Below are 24,212 nucleotides of genomic sequence, written 5' to 3'. Positions count from 1 at the left end.
TGTGCTGTTTACCTATGTTTAGTGCACAAATGAGTTCTTTTCAACTTTTTTCTCTGTTGGAGCTAGTCTTTGCTAACCGGGACAGAGGTTATGGTATGCTATTAAGTAGAGAATAAGGTTTAATGGGACTGGGTTCAAGGCCAGGTGTCAGGATAAATGTGATTGATTCTGCTTGTGCTCCTAGAAAAGTGAGGGCAGACTACAGCCCAGATTCTTCTCATGACTGCTTTGCTTACCTCCATGGCTTCTTCCCAGTGGCAGGCAGTTGTGAAGGGAGTTTGTTTTTTGAATTTGACACTTGGTAGATAACCGGAGAATGATCCCAGAAACAGGTTGGGAAGTCAAAGGCCATCTGTGTCCCCATCCAACCAGACTCACTTTGGTTCTTGATGGGAATGAACTGTTTTGAAACCTGTCCCACCTTTGCCAGTGTGCTGGATTGACAGTGTTTGACTAGGACCCAGGCAGGAGGCTGGGCCACATGGTAGTATCATATCCTGGTGCAAGTGAAGATTGGAGAGGATTTTCTTTCTGGAGTGCCGTGGGATGGAAACCTTAGAAAGAATGCTTGAAGATTTGGGAAGCTGAGACTGTAGTGATGGCCAAGAGTCCAAAGAGATGGCCCTACCTTGGAGCCTTGCAGATTCTGAATTGTAGGTGCTTGATGTCGATAGGGTTGAAATGAATGCTTTGGATTATTGATACAGTGGGATTTGGGTAATTGCTGTACAAGAAATGTGTTTTCATAGTTGAGAAAGAAAGGCAATTGCATCTGAAGGAACTGAGTAATCTGGGTAATTACCCAATAATCATTATTTTTCTTATCTTTGACTCAGAGAAAGCACTGTGGCTTTGTTGGAGATTTTACTTGCATTCAATGTGGGTCTGTTAGAGCTAGTATTTATTGAGTTTGTCTTCTCATATCTACACAGGCTAATTCCAAGGACTTAGAAAGGAGGTCTTAAGTAAATTGTCTTTGGGATATCCCATGCTGCTTCACTACTGGTGTAGAAATGAGACAATTTAGGTTATCTCTTACACTTCCTGTAGGAAACACAATGGCCATTTACCATGTTGTTCAAGTGCGGAGCCACCCTTTTTGTCTCCTTTAATTCTGTGGGAGTGGGATGGTAAGGACAGATAGGTAAACATTTATCACAGTTACAGTATTCTCAGACTGAAGAATTAGCTATAATAACCAGGCTGTTTTTCAGCAGGTGGTCATGATGAATGCTTCCAGGTTGTGTATTTAGTAAGAAGCAACATCTATTTCCTTAGGTAGTCATTTTACTAGTCACTAAATGACTTCAACATGGCCAAATATAGTTTGATAAGAACCTAAAATTTAGTGTTCAAAAATTTCTCAATTCCCTGATAACATTTAATTTCATTCTCTTTTAAATTCCAGATGTTTGAAATTAAGCAGATCTCTCCTTATTCCTACAAAAGGAATTCTTGAGCAAGGTGAATGTACTTGTAGAACTTTGATCATCATTGTGCTTTATATACTTGAAGACGGGGAAGGGATATGAAGCTATCTTGTCTCTCTCCATCCACATTTTCTCTCATTCTTCTACTCTTAAAAGACTCAACTCCAAGGGCCAGCAAGTGGCATGGTGGTTAAGGTGTTGGATTCCCACATGGTCGGCAATGGTTCAAGTCCCAGACCTGGCAGCTTGAAAATCATACCAGGTTTATATGTGTCCATGCCTAGAATCCCAGGAGGAGAATAGAGGAGGAAGGATTGTGATGTGCCTATTCCCCCTGAGTGTGTGTATGTATGTGTGTGATATCTTGCATTCTCTCTCTCGTCTGTCTTCCTTTCTTAAGAAAAAAAAAAAAAGAAGTTGACTCTAATTTGCCCTTCAAGCTATAGTTTAATGGTGGCCCCTTTGTTTTACTAGCCTGGATTCTACCCTTTCTATTTCCAGGTACCTGGTTCTTGAGTTCTGTCACAAGCCTCATGACATAGTATAGCTACTATTGGTTTACTTATCATCAGGGACCATGAGTGTGGACTCTGTAGATTTTTGGTATATCATGAGTATGAAGGAACAGTAAATGTATACTGAATGGATAACTGGACCACTTTGCCCTTCATTCCTCTCTCCCTCCCTTTCTACCAACTTTTCTCCTTCTGTTCCTTTTGTCCTTCTCCCCTAACTTCCTCTTGACCTTCACTCTCAAACCTGGTACTTGATGTATTATCTTGGTTATTCTTTGCAGGAACCCTATGAGGTAGGCTTATGTTGATGCCTGTTTCGTACATGTGTAACAGAGGATCAGGGTGATAGACCATTTGCCCTTTCAGAGAGGCAGCTCCCTCACAGAGTTGTTCTTCTAATGTTGCCATCTCTGCTCAAACCATTTTGGATATTTTCCTTTGGAATTCCCTTTTGGCTGGTATATGGACCAAATAAGAAAAGTGATCTTGTCTTTGCTCACTCTCAGAAAATATGACTTCCACTTTGAGCATCTGATCATCATGTTTATCTCCATTAAACTTGGACCATCTCAGCTTTTCAAGCCATCTTCAGAGGACAAAGGCTTGCTGTTGTCAAGGATATTTAACTGACTCGAAGATGGTTGCCAAAGCATGCTCCTTAGATGCTTGGTAGCAGTCACATCACTGGCCTGAAGACTGTAGGTACTCTTGTGGACTCTGCTTTGATGTAGTATGTATCAGTCCTCCATTCCCTTTTATGTCTGAATAATATTTCATTGAACAGATATACCGTGTTTTATTTACCCATTCATCAATTGACTGACATACGGGTTGCATCCACTTTTTGGCTAATATGAATAATGCTACTATAAATATTTGTGTATAAGTCTACTGATGAATGGATAAATAAGAAGGAGTATGTCCCTGTAATAGAAACATATTTAGTTTATAAAATGGAATGAAATACTGGTACATACTATAACATGATTACACCTTGAAAATGTGATAAATGAAAGAAACCAGTCGTTGCATGATTCAATTTATATGAAATGTCCAGAATAGGCAAATTCATATAAAGAGAAAGTAAGTTAGTGGTTACCATGGCCTAGGGTTAGGGAGAGGGATGGAGAGTGATTGCCAAAGGGTAGTGTTTCTTTTTTCAGGTAATGAAAATGTTCAAGAAGTTGTGATAATGATTGTACAACTTTTTTTTTTTAAGAATTAGTTTTATTTAACTTTATTTATTTATTTTATTTTAATTTGACCAGAGAGGATCAGAACTAGAGAGAAAGGGAAAGTGAGAAGGCTAGTTACTAGGTCCGGGACTCGAACCACAGTCAGCCATGTGGGAGTCCAGTGCCCTTAACCACCACTCCACCTGCCTGCCCAATGATTGTACAACTTTTTAAGTATAGTAAAAATCACTGAATTTTAGACTTTACAGGGGTACATTATATTTAAAAGTATTCGTAATCTTTATCATTAGATGTACCAGTTGCTTGCTGTGTATTCAGTATCCTGTGAAGCACTATGACGCTTGAATGAGGAAGAGAATAATTTGTTCCCCGTGTGGTAGGAGTTTGTCAATGGACCTTCCTAAATGGGAAGACGAAGTAGATGCTCATAATGAATATGATTAAGATGATGCATCACCCAGTGATAATTTCTGACTACAGACCACAGTCAGAAAGATCTCAGCCCCACTGGGTGTCAGCTATAGGAATCCAAGAAGATTTACAAATATTGATTGCTCCAGAATTTATATTAGATTGTCAGAAAAGTCATGAGGTATTTTTCTATGTTTCCTATGCAAAAATATGTCATGACTTTTCCAATAACCCAACATAATTTCAAGTATTATCCTTGCCTTCGAATGTCCTGAGAGCCCCGTGGGCCAGAGCAGTGTCTTACGTCCATCTCAATTCCGTGCTTAGCATTGTATCTGGCCCACAGGCAGGACTGTGTGTTTGCTGAGCGAATGAGAAACTGCTGCTGTTTTGGGAGCCTCCTGGTTTGTCCCTAGGAGATGAATGTCTAGGACAAGATGCCTTCTGGCTTGTGGCTGCCTCCTCTGATCATCTTGAGGTTTGGTCCTGTGGAGAAAATGTTGGTGAATTCACCAAATGTCTTCATGCATTGAATGCTATTATTTTCATTTTTGTGTATTTATTTTTGCTGGAGGGCACATTTGCTAATTAGAGAAAGACAGAGACACAGAGACAGAGAATGAGAGAAAGCACCCCCATAATGGGATATGATCACATTGTAATCCTCTCTCCTCCATTTTCCCATACTGCCGGTATTTTGGGCATGCACGCACCTGTGCCTGGCATGTTTTTCAAGTCACTGGGGCCAGGGCTGGAGCTGTGGTTGACCATGTAGGATCTGGCTCCCTTAACTACAAGGCTTATAGGGCTGGCCCTTATTTTTATTTATACATGGACATGAATTTATCATAGACTATAATAGGTAATAGAAAGAACATTTTAGGAAACAAGGAATACTTCAGTGAGATGCTGTAGTCACAACTGGTTACAATTTTGTTTCTCTGGTGCTTTTCCTCTGATTTTGGTTAAAAGGGTGATTTGAAATAACATGTATGTGCCTTTGGAATATTGTGTTTTCCTCCCTGGTGTTATGTCCAAGACTTTGGGTTCCTAGGTCAATGAGATTTAGGAATACACAAGATATAATAAATCTCACATCTGGTTTTTCTTTTTCTTTTTTTTTTTTTTTCTTATTCACATTTATCAAACATCAATGCTGTAGATTCTGTGTAGCTTATGGGTCTTTGCTGTAATAAGAAATCAATTTTTTCCTTTTCTTTTTCCTCTGTGAAATTACTTTATGTTGATTAAGTTCTTTCTGTTAAATATCCTTTGCTTGCACTGGACTTTTCTTTGTGTTGATTTTTTGCTTCATTTTTTTTCATTTCCCATGCTGTTCAGTTACTGGATGCCAGAAGGACCAAGGTTTGTCCACTCTTTGCAGCTTGTTCGTTTTGCTCTGCACAGCCTCACCTCCTTGTGTGTTCGACAGTGTTTGTCTGTGTCTGCATTTGTTCCCTTTTGCTTGCAGAAGCAGTAATCCTGTTTACTAAACATGTTCGCAGCTTTATTTGTAAAAAAAGCTAAAGTCCTTGTTTGTGTCTACTTGTAGTGGATGCTATTATTTTCACTTTTAAATGGACGTGTATTTATCACGGAAAACAATGGCTAGTAGAATAAAGAACACCTTAGGAAACAAGGAATACTGAGTCTGGAACGTTGTGGGCATAAAGAAGGCGTGTTTGTGAAAATTTCCCTCTAACCCTTTCCACTTCCTAAATTAAAACTCTGTGGATGTATAACTTCCCTCGTGATTGACACTAATATACTGTTTCTGTGTACATGTACATTTCTCTTCTAAGACATTCAGAAAGCATCAGTGAATTAATTTCCCCTCTCCATGTTCTGTCCCATGCTTCTGAAGTCACTGTGGAGGACTTCACGACTGGCCCTCTGGACCTCATGATTAACATTTCATCTTTCATGGTGTGGTAGCGGACAACAGCATTTGCATTGGCATTGACTGTGTTCCCTTTTTTTTCCTCTCCTGCTCTGTCTTTCTCATTGCAGCACCTGCAGTTGACAATCCAGGCCCTTCAGGATGAGCTGCGAACCCAGAGAGACCTCAACCACCTCCTGCAGCAAGAGAGTGGCAACCGGGGAGCCGAGCACTTCACTATCGAGCTGACGGAGGAGAATTTTAGGCGGCTCCAAGCTGAGCATGACAGACAGGCCAAGGAGCTGTTCCTTTTGAGGAAGACGTTGGAAGAAATGGAGCTGAGAATAGAAACGCAGAAACAGACCCTCAATGCCCGAGATGAGTCGATCAAAAAGCTCCTGGAGATGTTGCAAAGTAAAGGTTTGCCGTCCAAAAGCCTAGAAGATGACAATGAGCGGACACGGCGGATGGCAGAAGCTGAGTCCCAGGTCAGCCACTTGGAAGTGATTTTAGATCAGAAAGAGAAGGAAAACATACATCTGAGAGAGGTAAGACCATTCATTCCATTGCCCTCAAACCTTATTTTAAAAAGTTAAAATACATTAGCAAGTTGTTTTTACAGGTTGGGTTATCTACAGACTTAACAAAATTCAGTTGACCTTCTGCTCTGTAACCTTCCTGTCTGCTTAGAACTGTGTAAACTGGAATTTTGCATTAATTTTTTTCTTTGCTCACCATACATATGTTCTGTTATTATTCGACACATATTCAGAATCTAAGTGTGTGCATTACATATCAATGTTAAGGGGTGGTTTACAATTGCTTTTCCACAAGTGGCTGTGGTTTTAGGATCTTTTAAATACCACACTGTTTAAGTTTCATTGTTTATCCAATATCAATCAGTTAAAGGAACAAAACCAATAGGTGGTTAGCAACACAATGAACCTAAATATTTCTATAAGTAGATTGGGGGTGGGGTTTGCAGAAAGTAAAGCTTATGGATGTTTCTGGAAAGAATGGTAAGTGTGCAGAACAATTCTGAACTTTTAAGTTTAAGGTCATCTTTGTATTTACATTCCCCTAGGACAGAGTATTCTAGGTTTTTTAAGTATGTGTTTTGCCCTTCATTGATGAAATCACATGAAGTTCTTCAGATGCTGTCTCTCTGGTCTGCAGCCACCGTTGAATGTTAGGATGCTCAGGTATCTGAGACTACCTAGTTGAGTGGAGTGTAGAAAAAAGGAGAGCAACAGCCAGGGTTTGAAAATTTTTATAGTAGTTCCTGGCCCCCATGGTGGATAAGGATCTTTAAAGTACCACATAGGCAAAACTATTATGGATCACACTGAAAACAGCAAGCAATAAAATGGCATTTAATGTCTTTTCAAAACATTTTATAACAATAAGTAAAAATTCCAAAAGATATTCGCTTCCAGATAAAACTTGATTTCCTGGTGTTAAATACTTGTTCAGATGGGCAGACCCTCTTGTGGTTTCACCTGTTGGGTTGTTTTCTGAAAACATGGCTTTCATGTTGGGATTTATGAAAATGCAGATGCTCCCAGGAATTATCTCTGATGTAGATTGTACTTGTTTAGAACATTTGAACAGACTTCTGTGTCTTCAGAGCTAATGTCCTCTACTCTTATTTTCCATTGTTTGGTTTTCATGAGACCTTAGCTGTGTGCTTGGGAAACTGCATGACTTGCTTTCATATTGAGATGCTTCAAGAGATGTTCTGTAGGGCCTGATTTTCCCATCTGTATTTTAAGAGGGCAAAAATGCTGGGCAGACAGCTAAGAGGGCCCCCAGTAAATCCTACCCCTTGTAATCCACCCCCTTCTCTTGAATGTTGGCTGATCCTGGTGACTTGCTTCTAAGCGATAGAATGTGGCAGAGGGATGTCAGTGGCACATCCATGATTAGGTTAAATTAAGACTGTACTTCCACCTTGCTAGCAGATTTCTCCTTCTAAAATCGCATGTTTTGATGAAGTGAGCTGCCATGTGGAGGAGCCCATGTGGTAAGGAACAGAGGAAGTCTCCAGCCAACATCCAGTGAACAACCGAGGCACTCAGTCCACAGCCACAGAGAGCTGAAAACTGTCAAGTACACAGTAAACGGGCAAGTGGGTCCTCCCCCAGTTGAGCCTTTGGGTGAGATGACAGGCCCTGGGCTGACACCACAATTGCAGGTTGTGAGAGACTGTGAAGCGGAGGACTCAGCTAAGCTGTGCCTGGATTCCTGACCTACAGAAACTGTGAGATAATAAATGTGTGTTGTTTTACACTGCTGAATCTGGGGTAATTTGTCACACGGCAATAGGCAATACAGTAGAACAGAAAATAAATTCTCTCTCTGTATTATTCCATAGATTTCCCATATAGTTTACTGAAGAGGAAAAGTAGTTATTGGCATGTTATTATTTACATGTAGAGTGACTGAATTTTGAAATTTTGCTTGTGTTATCTCAGAACTGTGGTTGGTAGAGGGTCCCTATTGTTGGAAAAGTTGCATTTTTATTTTGGGTGCTAAGGGATGATGTTGTCTGTACAGCAAGGTTGTGATGCCAGAGGAACCATCAAACCTTCACCTGTAGCACCAACCTGTACTCCATCTTGGGCTCATGTGATCAGGGTAGAGTCAGTCTTCTATGAGATTCTGCTTATTGTTGGCAAAACACTTGGTACCTTGACTTGTTGTATGGCTTGTATGGCTGCCTCCATTTAAGTAAGTCTAAACACAATTCAACTTTTCTAAGATTGGCTGGTCCTCACAATGATCTCTGAATCATGTTTAGAGCCTTAAAAATCAGTTTGAAGGGCCAGCAAGTTGCATAGTGGTTAAGATACTGGACTCCCACATGGCTAACCACAGGTTGAGTCCTGGACCTGGTGGCTTGAAATTCATGCCAGGCACATGTGTGTGCATGCCCAAAATCCCAGGAGGAGAATAGAGAAGAAGGGATTGTGTGTGGTCATACCCTTTGGGGTGGGAGGGATTTCTCACTTTCCCTCTCACCTCTCTTGGCAAGTGTATGCTCCCTATGTTAGAAACTAAAAACAAAACAAAACAAAACAAACAACAAAAAACAAAAAAAACAGGGCATTAGTTTGAGATCAGATACAGGGCAGTACAGAAAATACAACGTAATAACATTTAACTAGTTTCCTTGAGCATTAGACCAAAGTCAGTAGGTAGCCATATTTTGGCTCATTAAGAAGGGAGAATATGGAAAATATTTTTATCTATAAAAAAATTATTTTAAATTTGAACTCAACAAACAAGAAAGACTTGGAGGCATGAAAGGATCTTTCCCAAGAAAAGCGTTGTACTGGCTTAAGAGTGCCATTGTCAAATTTTCAGGAATCTTGTGAACTTGTCATTAGACCACTGATAGCCTGAAATTGATCACAGTGACGTATTTACATCATGGAAATTGGCAAATGCTATTGTCAGGGCCTACCTCTCTCTGTTCCATGTCCCCCTACTCTGCCCCTATTCCCAAAAACCTGTTTATCAGTACAATTCTGAGTAATTTGTTGTGTTTGTTTGTTTGTTTTGTTTTGCTTTTGGCAATAGCCATTCTAGTCGAGGTGGAGTGACAATGTCATTGTAGTTTTGATTTGCATATTCCTGATGATTAGTGATGTTGAAAATTTTTTCATATATCTGTTTGCCATTCATATGTCTTTTTTGGGGGTGGGTGGGGGAGAGGTATTTTGCTACAGGGTGCGTGCGCTCACCAGAAAGACAGACAGAGACAGACAGAAAGTGAGAAATCACCTCCCCCCCCGGGGCGGGGGTGGCCACGCTGCAATTCCTTCTCCTCCATTTTCCCCTTGGGATCTTGGGCATGCACATACACGTGCCCAGTGTGAATTTAAGTCACTGGATCCAGCGACATAGCCATTATGCCAACTGCTGGTCCCTCATATGCCTTTTATTAAGAAATGCCTAGTCAGGTTTTTTGCGTATTTTAAAATGAAATTATTTTATTTCTTTTTTTTTTTTTTTTGGAGAGATTTTCACTGTAGGGCGCGTCCGCTCGCCAGACAGACAGAGACATAGAGACAGAAAGCGAGAAATCACCCCCCAGGGGGGATGGTCACGCCGAAATCCCTTCTCCTCCATTCTCCTCTCGGGATCTTGGGCAAGCACGCACACGTGCCCGGCGTGAGTTTTAAGCCACCGGGTCCGGGACATGAACCGCGGTTGACTACGTGGGAGTCCAGCGACATAGCCATTACGCTAACTGCTGGTTCCCGATTTCTTTTTTTTTAATACTGAGTTGAGTGCTAATATATTTTGGATATTAACCCTTTGTCAGATGCATAATTGCAAATATTTTCTCCCATTCTATAGGTCATCTTTTCACTCTGTCGATCTTTTTTTTCCTAGTGTGCAGAGCTTTTTAGTTTATGTACTATTTTTCTGTATTTCAGAATAGCTAAAAGAGAGGATTTTGAATGTTCTCACCACAGAGAAATGGTAAAATATATGAGGTGATGGATATGCTAAGTATTGATTTGATTATATACAATGTATGTATATATGTATCAAAACAACACATTATACCCCATAAATATATTTAATTTATGTGTCAATTAAAAACGAAATAAAAGAAGAATATATAAAAAGTTTGTGTCATGCTACTTGGCTAACAAATGGTGAAGCTGGTATTTGTATCATTGACTCCAGAATTTCAGTTCTTAAACCATTTCATTATATCCCTCTTTTAGAAGAATCTTTCCAAAGTATGATCTGCGGAATAGTCATTTTGCGAGATGGTCATATATGTTATGATAGAAAAAAAGCTTCAGAGTCAAATGAACTTTGGGAAGTGCTGGATTCCACTGAGCATACTGCAGACTTCTGACTCTTTAATATGCCATGTGCACCAGTCATTTTCAGGAAAAGGCCTGTGAAATGCAGTGCTTCTCGAACTTACTTGACTTGCTTTTCTCTTTCTGTGCTGTGTTTTTTTTTTTTTTTCTAAGATATTTTTGAGAAATGCTATGCTAGAAAAGAAAACCATGCACCTTTAGTTTGCAACCTACAAAATATGTAATAATATACAAATAGTTGTTTCTCATTGCTAAATAACTGGCATTAGTTATTGTGTAAGGCAGAGTTTATTTTAATATTGTTTCCATATTCTCTGCTGAGTTTTAGAATGTACTTCTGTCAGGGTATTTTATAATTTTTGGTTGAAAAATGTGTCTGACTGCTTTTGTTATTAAACCACTAAGAGTAACTCAGCTTGAATAAAGAAGTTGCCTGACCTCTGTTAATTTAAATGAATCTAAAACAGGACTTAAAATGTACTTGAGGTTTTAAGTTTAGTGTGTTCCTGATTTCTTTTTCATAATGCATGGCTCAACCAGGTTGGGGCTGGGTGGTGTAATGCAGGGGAATGGAGTGCTAGTGGTTTTATGATTCATTCTCAGGCAAAGGTGTTGGACCTCACATAAACCCCATCTCCTGGCCTTGTTTAACCTATTGTTTCAGGAGATTTGGAGTTGCCACCAGTTACATACGGGGTGGATCAGGTTGCGTTAGTATCTTCTTGTCTTTTGGTGGTCTGGAAGAGGCTGAGGGTGAAACCACTTCTTGGTCTGGCAGCAGGCAACAACAATGAAGTTATGATTTCAACTTATTTGGAAGACCAAAATGGCTGCTCGGGAACTACAACTGATGTGCTGATGTAAGCCAGAGGGCTGGCTGAAACTGATCACTCACTAGTATCGTCTGATGCCTTTGGGTAGGGTTGATATGATAAGATAAAATCAATATGGTAATAGTTTGATATGGTAATAGTTTACCTTGTTTTCTGACTTTTTCTGCAAAGAATATATTGTTCCATGTAAAGATTTTAGTAATCAAGTATCCAAAATATTACTGGTCTTATTACAGAAAAAAAGGATGGATTTATATATTAATACTTCTTATACTTACTTTGCTTTATAGAAAGATGTATGTATATAATGCATATTTTTAAAATATATTTTAAATTTTGCCAGAAGGTTCAAGCATTTGCCAGAGAGAGACCGACAGAGTGTAATAGGGTAAGTGAGAAAGCACCTCCCCATGGAGGGTGGTCATGTTGCAGTCCTTTTTCCATTTTTCCCTCTTTTTGGGATTTTGGGCACGTACACACATGCACCCGGTAGTTTTTCAAGCTTCTGGCTCCAGACTCAAAGCACATAATTGGCCATGTGGGATCCAGCCACTTTAACCACCACACATGCATATGCACCTGGAATGAGTTTCAAGCAACTGGGTCCAGCATCTGAACTGTGGTCAGCCATGTGAGAGTCCAGCGCCTTAACTACTACACCACTTGCTAGCCCCCCTCTTTTTTTTCCTGTTTTTCTCTTAATGTTCTGGTAAGGAATGGTGCAGGAGATTTGAGGCTAACTTTAACTGGAAGTTCTGTTCCATTTCATTCAAAATGTGTTGGGTGTCCCTGGTCCTCTGATGAAGAGCCACATGCAGAATGCTGTGAGAGCCTCCATGGAGTTTTGTGGTCTCATTCCAGAGTCAGGTGGACAGTAAGAGAAACAGCTCACACTTTTTGAGAATTATTTTGTGCCATGTTCTGTGCTAAGTAAACACTGATGTCACCCTTACTGTACAGATTAGGAAAGGGAGGCACATTCCAGTAAGTGACTGTCCCCAGCCATACACAGCAAGCACCAGAGCCAAGTTTGGAAGGTGAGCAGTTTGGCCTTAGCGTCTGTACCTGCCACCACTGCATGTATAGCTCCTTGAGGTGGCATGCCAAGGAGACCTAGGTGACATTTAAATGCCATCCTGCACAGAGGCAGAGGCAGGAGAGCTGGAGACTGGCTTCATCCATGGCAGAGCTGGTCTTCAAAGGCGGGAAGGAGGCCAGCTCTGTAGCATGATGGCTAAAGGAGCTAGATCCCTCATGGCGGACTGCAGTCTGAATCCTGGCCCTGGCAGCTTGAAAAACAAGCCAGATGTGTGTATGTGTGGGGCCCAAATCCTGGTAGGATGGCGGAATGGAGGAGAAGGGATTGCAGCATGACCCCACCCCTTTGGGGGGTGCTTTTCCCCTTTCCTTCTCTCTGTCTCTCTCTGCTGAGCATATGGCCTCTGGCGATTAAATACACACACACACACACACACACACACACACACACACACACATGGCAGGAAAAATTTCAACACACGGGGGTGCAGGGAAGCAGTGAAGGTGAAGGGTGAAGAGATGACTGTATCAAGTCCCAGAGGTGAGAATTGCAGTGGATTAGGGTACAGCGAGTTTGGAATAGCTGAAACTGGAAAGGAAGGAACTAGGGACCAGCAGTTAGAGTAATGGCTACGTCGCTGGACTCCCATGTAGTCAACTGTGGTTCGAGTCCTGGACCCAGTGGCTTAAACTCACGCCAGGCGTGTGTGCGTGCATGCCCAAGATCCCAAGAGGAGAATGGAGGAGAAGGGATTGCGGTGTGGCCCTCCCCCCTGGGGGGTGATTTCTTGCTTTCTGTCTCTCTGTCTCTTTTTCTGGTGAGTGCACAAGCCCTACAGCAAAAACCTCTCCAAAAAAGAAAACAAAAGGAAGGAAGGAACTAAAGCTGAACACATGGTCTGGGGTCAGATCGCCGGAGGCTCTGAGTACTAGACAGAGGAGAATGGGCTTTATACTCTCTAGGCTCCAGGAAACCTTTGAAGGCATTCGTAGGAATCAGAATTTGGGGGCAGGCCATGAAAGAAGAAGGGAAAGTTCATCTCCACCTACAGACTGGACCTTGAAAACTCAAGAACTGAGTGCTGGAAGCTTTCAAGGGGAAGAGACAACCGCCGTGGGCCTCCGTGTGGGTGGATGGCGAGACAGTGGGCAAGTGCAGGTTGTTAGCGGATGCAACTGGGGTTGAGGAAAAACTTGGGATGTGTTGGCTTCAGTGAAATCCTGGTGGGGCCATCCAGCCGAGACTCAGAATGGGGACGAGGCAGTAATTGTGAGGTTCCGCCCAAGTCCATAAAGCATTTCTGACTGTTGGTCATGTGTGTTTTTGTTTTCATGCATGTTTAGTCACCTGTGATCACCAAGCCCCAGTTCGTGTGGTGGGGCTGAAAGCCTGCCATTTCACTCCCTCCACTGGTATTTAACTTCTAGAATTAAATACTTCTTCACACTTCCTTTCTTAGGTATTCATTAAGTATCATGTTAATTTAATTTTGAATATGGTGTCTCTTTTGGGGATACATGGAGTTTTCATTACTGATGTCAGCTCGGCAAAGATTTCCTGTGTTCTCACTGAGTTTTCTGCAAGGCCTCTGCGCCATCGGATGCCAACGCAGGACAGTGCTTTCTCTTCACCCTAGCGGCACATCCCAAAGTAGAATTTCATTACTTTTACCCTCATGTTTCAGATGACTTCTGTTTAGCCTCATTTTCCTTATCTTCACGTTCTATTACTTTTTGTTTTTTAAAGCTTGAATGCGGCACGATCATTGGAAATGGTTCAGATTTTACCCCGTATTGATTTTAATGAGGGTAATTGTCTGATTTTACAGTAACAGAGGCTGGCAGAGCCCTGGGAGGTCATTAGACGCAAGGCGTTTGGAACCTACTGAGAAAAGAAGGTGGCAGAGTTGGGGTTGGGAGGTCAGGGCACCAGGGAGGGCAGAGACTGTCGGGAGGTTATGCCAGGAGAGACTCTGATTACTGTCTTCATCTTAGTGTGAAAAATATGCTTTTGGCAACTGATGTAACTTATCAGCATTGCCATTTGGTAAAACAGTGCCCCACAGATAAAACCTGAGCCGTGAGGAAGGACGGAGGCACCGGTGGTGTGGGCACCTCTGGATGTGACAGCAGGACGTTGAGACAGCCTCAGCTATACCAAGGTCCTCCCTGTCTTGAGTCAGGACACTAACGAATAACTTACAGCAGTGGAGGCTTGGCAGTTTATAGAACATATTCCACTTTAAGGATTTCCTCTGATGCTTCTGGCAGTTCTGAAAAGATACTGAGACTCCCAGAAATTAAGCAGGGATGACCTGAACCACTTCCTGGGCATTTGCCAAGATCAGCCTGAGCTAACCACTCTCCAGGTATAGCCACTCACTCCTCCCAAACATACTCCGAGGTGGATGGTGGTTTTCCTGACTCTCAGAGGAGGAGGTTGAGACCCAAGAGGGGGCACGTGACTGGTCCACATTCTCTCAGAGATGGATCTGGGATTCGGATTTGGGCTTTCTGGTTCTAGGTACCTTGTTTTCTTTCCTTTCCTTTTCTTTTCCTTCCTTTCTTTTCTTTTCTTCCTTTTTTAAGAAAGATTTTTTTCCTATAGGCACATGCACTTGCCAAGGAGACAGAGAGACTCAAAGCGAGAAATCACCCTCCAGGGGGATGGCCACACTACAACCCCTTCTCCTTCATTCTCCTCTTGGAATCTTGGGCATGCATGCACACGTGCCCAGCATGAGTTTAAGCCATGGGTCAGGGACTCGAACCACAGTCGACTATGTGGGAGTCCACATAACCATCACACCATCTGCTGTTCCCTATTTTTACGTTTTTAAAAACTTCATGATTACCTCACTGCCAAAAAGAAATGCTTTGCCTTCCCAAACCAACTTTACTTTTTATCTAGTTTTTATAGGTATTTTGGGTTTCTTTCTGCATAGGTCAACTGTGAGACAGTAACATTATATTTTTTAACTCCAAAGAGGTACCTATTTTGTTGTTCTTATCTGCCTAAATTTGGTCAAACAAAATCTACTTTCCCACCCGCCCTGGCTTGGATGGAAAAGGACACACTCTGTTTGTGCTTCCGGTTCAGCGTACAGGTTGAAGCGCCTTTGAAGTGTTTTGGACAGAGTGTGAAAAAAGGCAACTTGAACTGCTGCTGGGTAAATCCCAGGAAGGGCTGTGCTCACAGCAGCTGTTATAGATCCTCACGAAAGGAACAATGTAATTGTCGATGAGTAGTCTGTAGAAAAAAGAACGAGAAAGGAGAGTGAGACTTCAGAGAAAAAATGATAAACTTAATTCCCATTTAGATGAAGAAATGGCAAACTATATGGCCTTGGGCCAAAGGTGACCTGTGCCTGTTTTTTTTTTTTTTTTTTTCTTTTTTGAGGTGAGACTGCCTTTTACCTTTTTGAATTGTTATATTTATATAAGTACCTATATTGTATATTATAGCATCCCTTTTTTGCCTCCTGGCCCACAATGCATAAAATATCTACTACTTGGTTCTTTAAGAAAAAGTGTGCCAAACCTTGATTTCGACTCTAAAGTAAGTAATTTTTTTGGTAAAAAAGATGTTTGGCAAAATGTCTGCCTACAATGAGTTATATTTAGAGTATCAGATCTTACTACTTTCCTGTGTAGCTTTTTGAGTTTTTTGTTTTCAAATCAGGAGATAATTTTTTTGGTCATTTTTTTTTTAAATTAGTAGACCACGATTTTATCCCTAGAACCTCAGCACATGGGGCATTGCTAGTTATCACAGAAGTGTTCAACTCTTTCATGACTTGTTGGTGCTGGGAAAGGAAAATTCAAAAGGGACTGTGTGTAAAATACGCTCCAGCTTATAAAGAAAAGGGATTGCATTCAAACCCCAAAAGATGAACCAGATGGTGGTGCAGTGGTGGACGCCATGCTCTGTCATGCCATCCCACGTAGGCTTAAGTCCAGAACCGTCCTTGAGTACATCCGGCACATGTGTGCCCGTGATGTGGGTGGGGCTGGCTGAAAGCTGGCATGGATCACGGCATCAAGACCTGGTGGTGGTGCTGCCCCTTTCTCACTCATGGAGGAAATGAATGAATGACTAATCAAAAACTCTAAAATAATTTGGATTTCCTGACCCAATAAAAACAAAGGCTTTATTCTCCTTCCTTTTCTTTTTATATACCTATGTTTGTTGAGTTTTTTTTTTTTTTTTTTGACTGATGCAATTCATGCTTTAATTTAATCTATGGCTGCTTTGAAGGAACTGACCTGAAAAAGAAACGATCTTTGTATATATACAGAGTATATTCAGATATTTAATTGTTAGTCTACTATGGAATTGCTTAAATTTTTCCTGGAAAGCGTTCTTAGCAGGTAAGGCCAGAACCTGATAGAGGTTCTCAGTGACAGCTGAGACAGTCCTCTCGTCATTCTCCGCCCTTTCTCTCACCCCCAAGGCAGTCAGATCTCACCCCCTGTTCTTCAGACTGGGTTACCAGAAACTTGAGGGTTTTATTTTATTTATTGCTAGAGGATGCCTGTGCTTGCCAGAGAGAGACTGAGAGACAGACAGAGAGGGAGAGAAGAAAGGGCCCTTGATGGGGCACGGTCCTGCTGCAATCTCATTTTTCCATTCTATCTGGATTTGGAACACGTGCCCCACATATTTCTCAAACTCTTGGGTCCCGGACTCAAACTGATGGCAATGTGGAATCTGGCTGTTGTCACCCATCAGGCCACGGAGCTGGGCTGACACTTGAATTTTTTTTTTCTTTTTTTTTTTTGCCATAGGGCAGGTGCACTTGCTAGACAGAAGGGGGGGGGGAGAGAGAGAGAGAGAGAAAGAAAGAAATTGTCCCCCAAGGGCAATGGCTACACTGCAATCCCTTCTCCTCCATTCCCTTTTGGAATTCTGGGCATGCATGCACATATGCCAGGCGTGTTTTCAGGCTGCCAAGTCTAGGACTTGAACCATGGTTGGCCATGTGGGATTCAGCACCTTAACCTCTGCACTACCTGCCTGCCTCACTTGCATTTTGAATGTTGGTGGAAGACTCTGTGTATTTCTGGGATTTTTAGTTTTCAATCTCAGCACAGTTGACCCCAGGGACAGGGTAATTACGCGTCGTGGGGTTGTCATGTTCATTGTAGGATGTGCATAGGTTTCTGGGCTTCTACCTCTAGACGTGAGTAGCACCTACAGTCTTCTCTGAATTAGGACAACAATGAAAATGTCTCCAGATGTTGCAGAATATTCCTTGGTGGGGCAAAGTCGTTTCACTTGTAACTACTGGCTGAGAGTGAGTCCCACTTCCTTTTGGTGGCTGGCTTGAGGCTGTGGCCACCACAGTAATTCTCAGCCTCAGTTGCTTGAAATGTCACTGAGGAAGGGCGGCTCATACCAGGATACTTCTAGACTGAGTCTGAGCACAGTGGATTGAGCTACGAAGCATGTGCTGATGAGTGGTGGGAGCCTCGCCTGAAAACAAACAAAAATGGTGGTGGAATTGCCACGTGGTAGCGGTGTGCGTGCATGTGAGTAAGAGGAGAGAGAAAGGGACAGACACGAAAGAGGAGACTGAGGTAGACGCTCTCTCCAACTCCCCCTCCCTCACTCCTTTCTTCTCAGAAAATGCAAGGCTGGGAATGAAGCAAGTTCTGAAAAAGAAATTTAAGGAAGGAGTTAGGGATGATGTTTTGATCTGTGATACCATGTGGGAAGGTTGGGACGTGGTGAATATAAAAGGCATTTGATTCTCAGGAGTATTTATGGAGATGATGCTGATGATTGTGGATATGCAGACACACAGACCTCGTTTTTTGACTAATGCACTCTCTCTGTTAATTGGCAGTTTTATTTTACTACAAAGGTTGTCATCTCTGCTTTCCCCAAAATGGCCTTTGAGTTTCTCTTTCTGGTTTTTGAATAAACATTTCTCTACGTGAACTTCCGTCCCCCCACCCAGCCTCACCAAACGCCAGAGTAATTTTGAAGCACAGTGGCTTTATCATGTGGAAATGTAGCACAGATGTTCAGAATTACCTTTTCTTTGTCCCGTTTAAAGCATTGTGACCACACATGCTTTGCTCTAAGTACTATTAAGTCTTTTTATTATTGCTATTAAAAAAATCTTGCCTCAGGCGGAGACCCGCTCCATCTCAAGCACAGGCAGATATTAAAATAGCGGCAAGTGTTTATGCATCTCACGTTCAAAATCTGAAATCACATTCAGCTCTTTGTGCAATTGAAACCTTGACTTTTTGACCCACTCGACCAAGTCCTCTAGTTGAATCCTCTCTCCTGACTCTGAAACCAGAAGATTCTGTTCACTTTCCCATACCCACCTTTTCTCTAGACTGGAGATTTTCTCTTTATCCTGTGTCTGTCTTTGAACTCAACCTGACCACATAATGAAGTTTGATGGGAGGCTTTGAACTGCCGTGTCAGTTCGTTAGTGCACAGTTTAAGGAGTCCTTAATGGGGCAAACCACTTGTTTTGCAGAGAATCTCACAGATTTGTGGCAGGGTTTCTCTGTTCTTCGAGGGGCAGAGATCACCAACCAAGGACATGCTTTATTAATACTTAGCACACCTGCACGCCGAAACCTGTTCAGGGAGATTAACTGCCACCCTGGCAGAATCCATAGAAAAAGGAACAGACAAAATCTGACTGTACCTTAGACAGGAGAAATGACTCTTAATGGAACTATTCCACCACATCTTCATGAGACCCAGTGGTGTTCCTATCAGTGGTCTCCTGCAATACTTTCGTGATACATGCCAAGGTTTAGATGATTTTAAGGACTCAAGCGTTATTTGTTTTAAAAGATCAAATGCTGCGCAAGACCGGATCCTTGCCAGTTGCACACTGGAAACTTGATACACCTTACAGACCTGTCAGGTGCACAGCTCAATGGGTGTTATCAGGATGTCTCTTAAGCAACTCTTACAGGTAGAGTGATTACAGGAGTTGAGTGGTGATTTGAGGATGCTTGTGCTGAGCGTGGGGAGGCTTCTGACATGTGATAACACAGGCTTCTCCAGAGGATACGAAAGCTTTTTGAAAAACTCACTATCATTTCCCATTTTCTAGGCTGTTGTTCTCTTTGCATGCTGGCTCCCTGCTCTGGAGCAAATGCGTCTTGCAGAGGGGACACGAGAAGAATGGTCGAGAAGAATGGTCAAAAATGACTGCATCTTGCGAAACCACAGCAACCTCCTGAATCCGTGTTATGTAATACGAGGGTTGCCGGGCCTGTCCTGTGGAGAGGAAGGCTCGTAGAATCCTGTCTTAGTGGGTCCTGGAGGGTGTTGGTAATGGCACAGGTCCATCGTAGTCACCGCTGCTGGTAAAGGGAAGGCTCTCCAGGGCACAGAGATGCAGATAGGGACACACAAAGGGAAGAAAGCTACTGAGTTGAAATAGGAGAGTGCAGTCAACCTTTCCAGGGCACAGAGCTCAGTGTTGTCCTCGGTGACTCCTCGCAACTATTCTGGAAGACGTAGGTGCTGACATTGTCTCATTTCTTAATTGGAGCAGTTAAGTAACTCGCCCAAGACCTCCCAGGGGCCTTGACCTCAGCAACGAGAGCGAGTGTGCCATCTACTGCTCTGCAGGAAGTCAAAATAACTTCTAGTCTTCCCCCTCCATTCCTCTCTTCTCTGGTTTGTTTTCTTTCAAACTCCTTTTCTATTTAGGTTTTCCATCTGGTTTCTATTATGGCCTCATTTACAGTTTTATTCTTTCTCTTAATAGGTTGATTGCACTCTCCTATTTCAACTCAATACTTTTCCTTCCCTTTGTGTCCCTATCTGCATTGTTTTATGGGGTTGATGTCTTTGCCATCGTATTCCTAATAGCTGTTTTGCCTTTTGCAAGAGACCTGAGAATACTATTGAAATGTACAGGAGACTTCTGGCCTAATCGAGTTTTAGTCAGCCGTTTTCTTGCCTCCTATGAAACCTTTGTGTCTGCCTACCCAAGTCTCCTCTGGTCTCAAATGAAGGGACCTGTGCAAAGCACATTCCATAGGAGATGACTCAACAATTGTCATTTCTGTTTCTTCAAAGCAAGCTGAAGAAGGGGTAAGCAGTGCTGCCTTCACATCCGTCTTCATGTAAAGCAAGTCTGTGTTGCCTTTGAGAATCATTGATTTCGCTCTTGAGGCTTCAGCCATGCCTGGTGACATTTATAGGTCACTTGTTGGGGTACGGGTGTTTTCACCGAGCTGGGCCAGCTCAAGGGTGACCTACTCGCCGCCATCCTATTTTCACTTTGTAATTGCTTCAGCATGGGATAAAGATCATTACTTTGTATGATAAATGTCTAATTCATAGGACTTGAGGAAAGTAACTTAAATGTAATACATATTACATACATGTAAAGATTGGAACACAGTAGGTACTCAAATGTGTTGACCTACTATTATTTACACATATGTATTTGTCTCCTCTCAAGACTCTGCATCCCTTGAGAGCAGGAATCATATCGTACTCATCTTTAATATTGCCAGCACATTGCATGGTGTTCTTTCTCATTACTGATACATAGCTGCCTCCTGCCAGGCTCATACACAACTTGTGAGCGGAGATTGCTATGTCTTATCCATCTTTAATATCCCACAGTAAGTGGCCAAAGTGATTGATGTAGGTAGAAAATGACTGGGGAGAAAAAGCATGAAATGATTAGAAGCCGTTAACACTTTCTGACTGACATAAATTATTATGACTAATGAAAATATTTGAATGAGTTATTTATAATAACTCATTACACATATAATAGTTTTTTGGGAGAGGTTTTTGCCTTAGGGAATGTGACCTCGCCACAGAGAGAGAGAGGAGAGAGAGAGAGAGACAGAGACAGAGACAGTGAGAGAGAAAGTGAGAAGTCACCCTACACGGAGGATGGCCATGCCACAATCCCTTTCCGCCATTCTCCTCCTGGGATCTTAGGCATGCATACGCGTACACACACACACACACACACACACACACGTGCCCAGCATGATTTTCAAGCCACTGGATCCAGAATTTGAACTGTGGTTAGCCATGTGGGAGTCCAGCGATGTAACCCCTACACCATCTGCTGGCCAAAGAATAACAGATACCTTTTATGGAGATTTACTTTGTGCTGGGCACTCAGCTAAGTGCTAGGCATGCATAAACTTAATCTCAGTTAGAACTTACCCCCTTTTTGCAGATGAGGAAACTGAGGCATGGCATTGTGACTTTCTGAGGGTAGCATAGCCACCATGTTAGAATTTGAATTTAGCGGGACCAGCAGTTAACGTAATGACTATGTCGCTGGACTCCCACGTAGTCTACCACAGTTTGCATACCGGACCCAGTGGCTTAAAACTCACACCAGGCACGTGTGCATGTGTGCCCAAGATCCCGAGAGGAGAATGGAGGAGAAGGGATTGCGGCTTGGCCATCCCCTCTGGGGAGTGATTTCTCGCTTTCTGTCTCTCTGTCTCTCTCTGTCTGTCTGGCAAGGGCACACGCCCTATAGCAAAAACCTCTCAAAAAAAAAAAAGTTGTGAGGAGAGTGGGAGATAGCAGAAGGTAAGAGATAGGGAATTCAAGGATGGGGGAAAAAAAGCAAAACATACAGAAAACAAGAAATGGAACATTATTTGCTGACAATAACATGTTTGTTGATGTGCTTGATTGAGACAATATACAGTGTACTCTGGATGGAAAATCTCATTTTGTATGCTATAATGATGTACAGTGAATGAATGCAAATAAATAAATTGAAATATAAAAAAAATAAAAGTCCAATAAAAAAACAAAACAAAACAAAACAAACAAACAAAAAAAGAAGTTGAATTTAGCTCTTTCCACCACTCCACTCTTGCCTGTAGGCATAATTGTTCCTCATGGTGTCTATCATAACCATAACAATAGTGACAGTAGTAATTCTGCAGCTACCCTTCTTTTCTTAAAAGAGGATGAGAATTTACTAGACCTAAGTAAGAAGATATCATGCAACAACTGTGAAAAATTCTATCCTCATCCTGGACCCCTCTCCTGAGCAAATGCCCAGGCATCTAATGCGCTTAACAATGATTAGATGTCCATTTACTTGACTGCCTTTCTCACTAATTCATAAAACATCCAAAGGAAGAGATGACAGAGACAACTGTCATGGGGCTGTCTTAAAAGGAACCTTTGGCTATGAGTAACTATATGCCAACAAACAAGAACATGGAGGAGATGGACAAATTCCTGGATGCATATAATTTGGCAAGATTGAATCGGGAGGACATAGAAAACCTGAATAGACCCATAGCAAGCCATGAGATTGAATCAATAATAAATAACCTCCCGACAAAGAAAAGCCTAGGTCCGGATGGCTTCACTTCTGAATTCTACAAAACTTTTAAGGAAAAGTTAACCCCTATACTATTCAAATTATTTCTGAAGTTCCAAAAGGAAGGAAACCTTCCAAATTCATTTTATGAAGCCTCTATCATCCTCATTCCCAAAACAGATAAAGACATGACAAAAAAGGAAAAGTACAGATGAATATCTCTGATGAATATAGATGTAAGAATTCTCAACAAGATACTTGCAAATCATATCCAACAATATATAGCAAAGATTATTCATCAGGACCAGATGGGCTTTATTCCAGGGATGCAAAGGTGGTTCAACATACACAAGACCATAAATATAATATACCATATTAACATAAAGAAAGATAAAAACCATCTGACCATTTCAATTGATGCAGAGAAAGCATTTGATAAAATACAACATCCTTTCATGATTAAGACTCTCAGTAAGATTGGTGTAGAAGGGTCATTTCTCAACACAGTAAAATCCATATATGAAAAACCTATAGCTAACATTATAATGAATGGGGAAGAGCTAAAAGCTTTTCTACTAAAAACTGGTACTAGACAAGGCTGCCCACTTTCTCCATTGCCTTTTAATATAGATTGGAAGTCTTAGCCAATGCAATCAGAAAAGAGAATAATATAAAAGGCATTCAAATAGGCAAAGAAGAGATGAAAATATCTTTATTTGCAGATGGCATGATGATATACTTAGAAGACCCAAAGGTTTCCATGAAAAAACTTCTCAAAGTAATAAATGAACATAGTAAAGTGGCAGGTAACAAAAATCAACATCCAAAAATCTATAGTATTTCTGTATATGAACAACAAGTTGAATGAAGTAGCACTGAAGAAAGGAATCCCTTTCACTATAGCAACAAAATGTGTAAGATACCTAGGGATAAACCTAACAAAGGAAGTCAAAGGCCTTTACAATAAAAACTATGAAAATCTTTAAAAAGATATTGAAAATATCTTTTTTTTTTTTGAAAATGTGGAAAGACATCCCATGTTTCTGGGTTGGAAAAATTAATATAATCAAAATGGCAATTCTACCCAAATTAGTCTACATATTTAATGCAATTCCAATAAAAATACCAGAGACATTCTTCACAGATCTAGAAAAGACAATCAAAAGAATTTGTTTGGAATCATAAAAGACCTCATATTGCCAAAGCAGTCCTGCTCAAGAAGAGTGGAGTGGGTGGCATATCACTCCCTGACCCCAAAATATACTATAAAGCTGTGATAATCAAAACAACATGGTATTGGCACAAAAACAAGAGATGGAGCAATGGAATAGAATAGGGACCCTATAAATAAACCCCAAAGCTTACAGCCAACTGATTTTGGACAAAGGATTCTAGTCAATCCATTGGGAAAAGAAAAGCCTATCTAGCAATGGTACTGGAAAAACGTATTTTGAAATTTTGAAAGTTGTTTGTAAACTGTCAAGAACTATGGAGTATGAGCTAAAATTTTTTGATATGTAAAGTAAATGTTTGTGGAAAAATGTAAAAATAAATAAATAAAAGGAAAAATGATAATAATAATAATAAATACAATTGAATAGATAATTATTTTTTAAAAAAAGAAAAGAAAGATGGGGATTCAGTTTCATCTTTCTGCAGGTGGATAACGTTTTTCCAGTACCATGTTCAAAATATTTCTTATAATTTTGTATAATTTTATGACTCTATAACAACAGAAGCAGTATGGTTT

At 41.3% G+C, this 24,212-nt stretch overlaps 1 protein-coding gene across 1 annotated transcript in view; it reads left to right on the top strand.

Annotated features, from left to right (window-relative positions):
- ERC2 (ELKS/RAB6-interacting/CAST family member 2) overlaps nucleotides 1–24,212 on the top strand; it is a 604,303-nt gene that overhangs the window by 187,305 nt on the left and 392,786 nt on the right. Inside the window, exon 3 of the mRNA XM_027767061.1 lies at nucleotides 5,563–5,979. Coding sequence (XP_027622862.1) covers nucleotides 5,563–5,979 — 417 coding nt within the window. The remainder of the gene's footprint in view (nucleotides 1–5,562; nucleotides 5,980–24,212) is intronic.

Source organism: Tupaia chinensis, unplaced genomic scaffold, assembly GCF_000334495.1.
Source record: "Tupaia chinensis unplaced genomic scaffold, TupChi_1.0 Scaffold143906_1, whole genome shotgun sequence".
NCBI lineage: Eukaryota > Metazoa > Chordata > Mammalia > Scandentia > Tupaiidae > Tupaia > Tupaia belangeri.
Note: the sequence above shows the minus strand (reverse complement) of the source record. Positions and strands in the feature narration are given on the sequence as shown.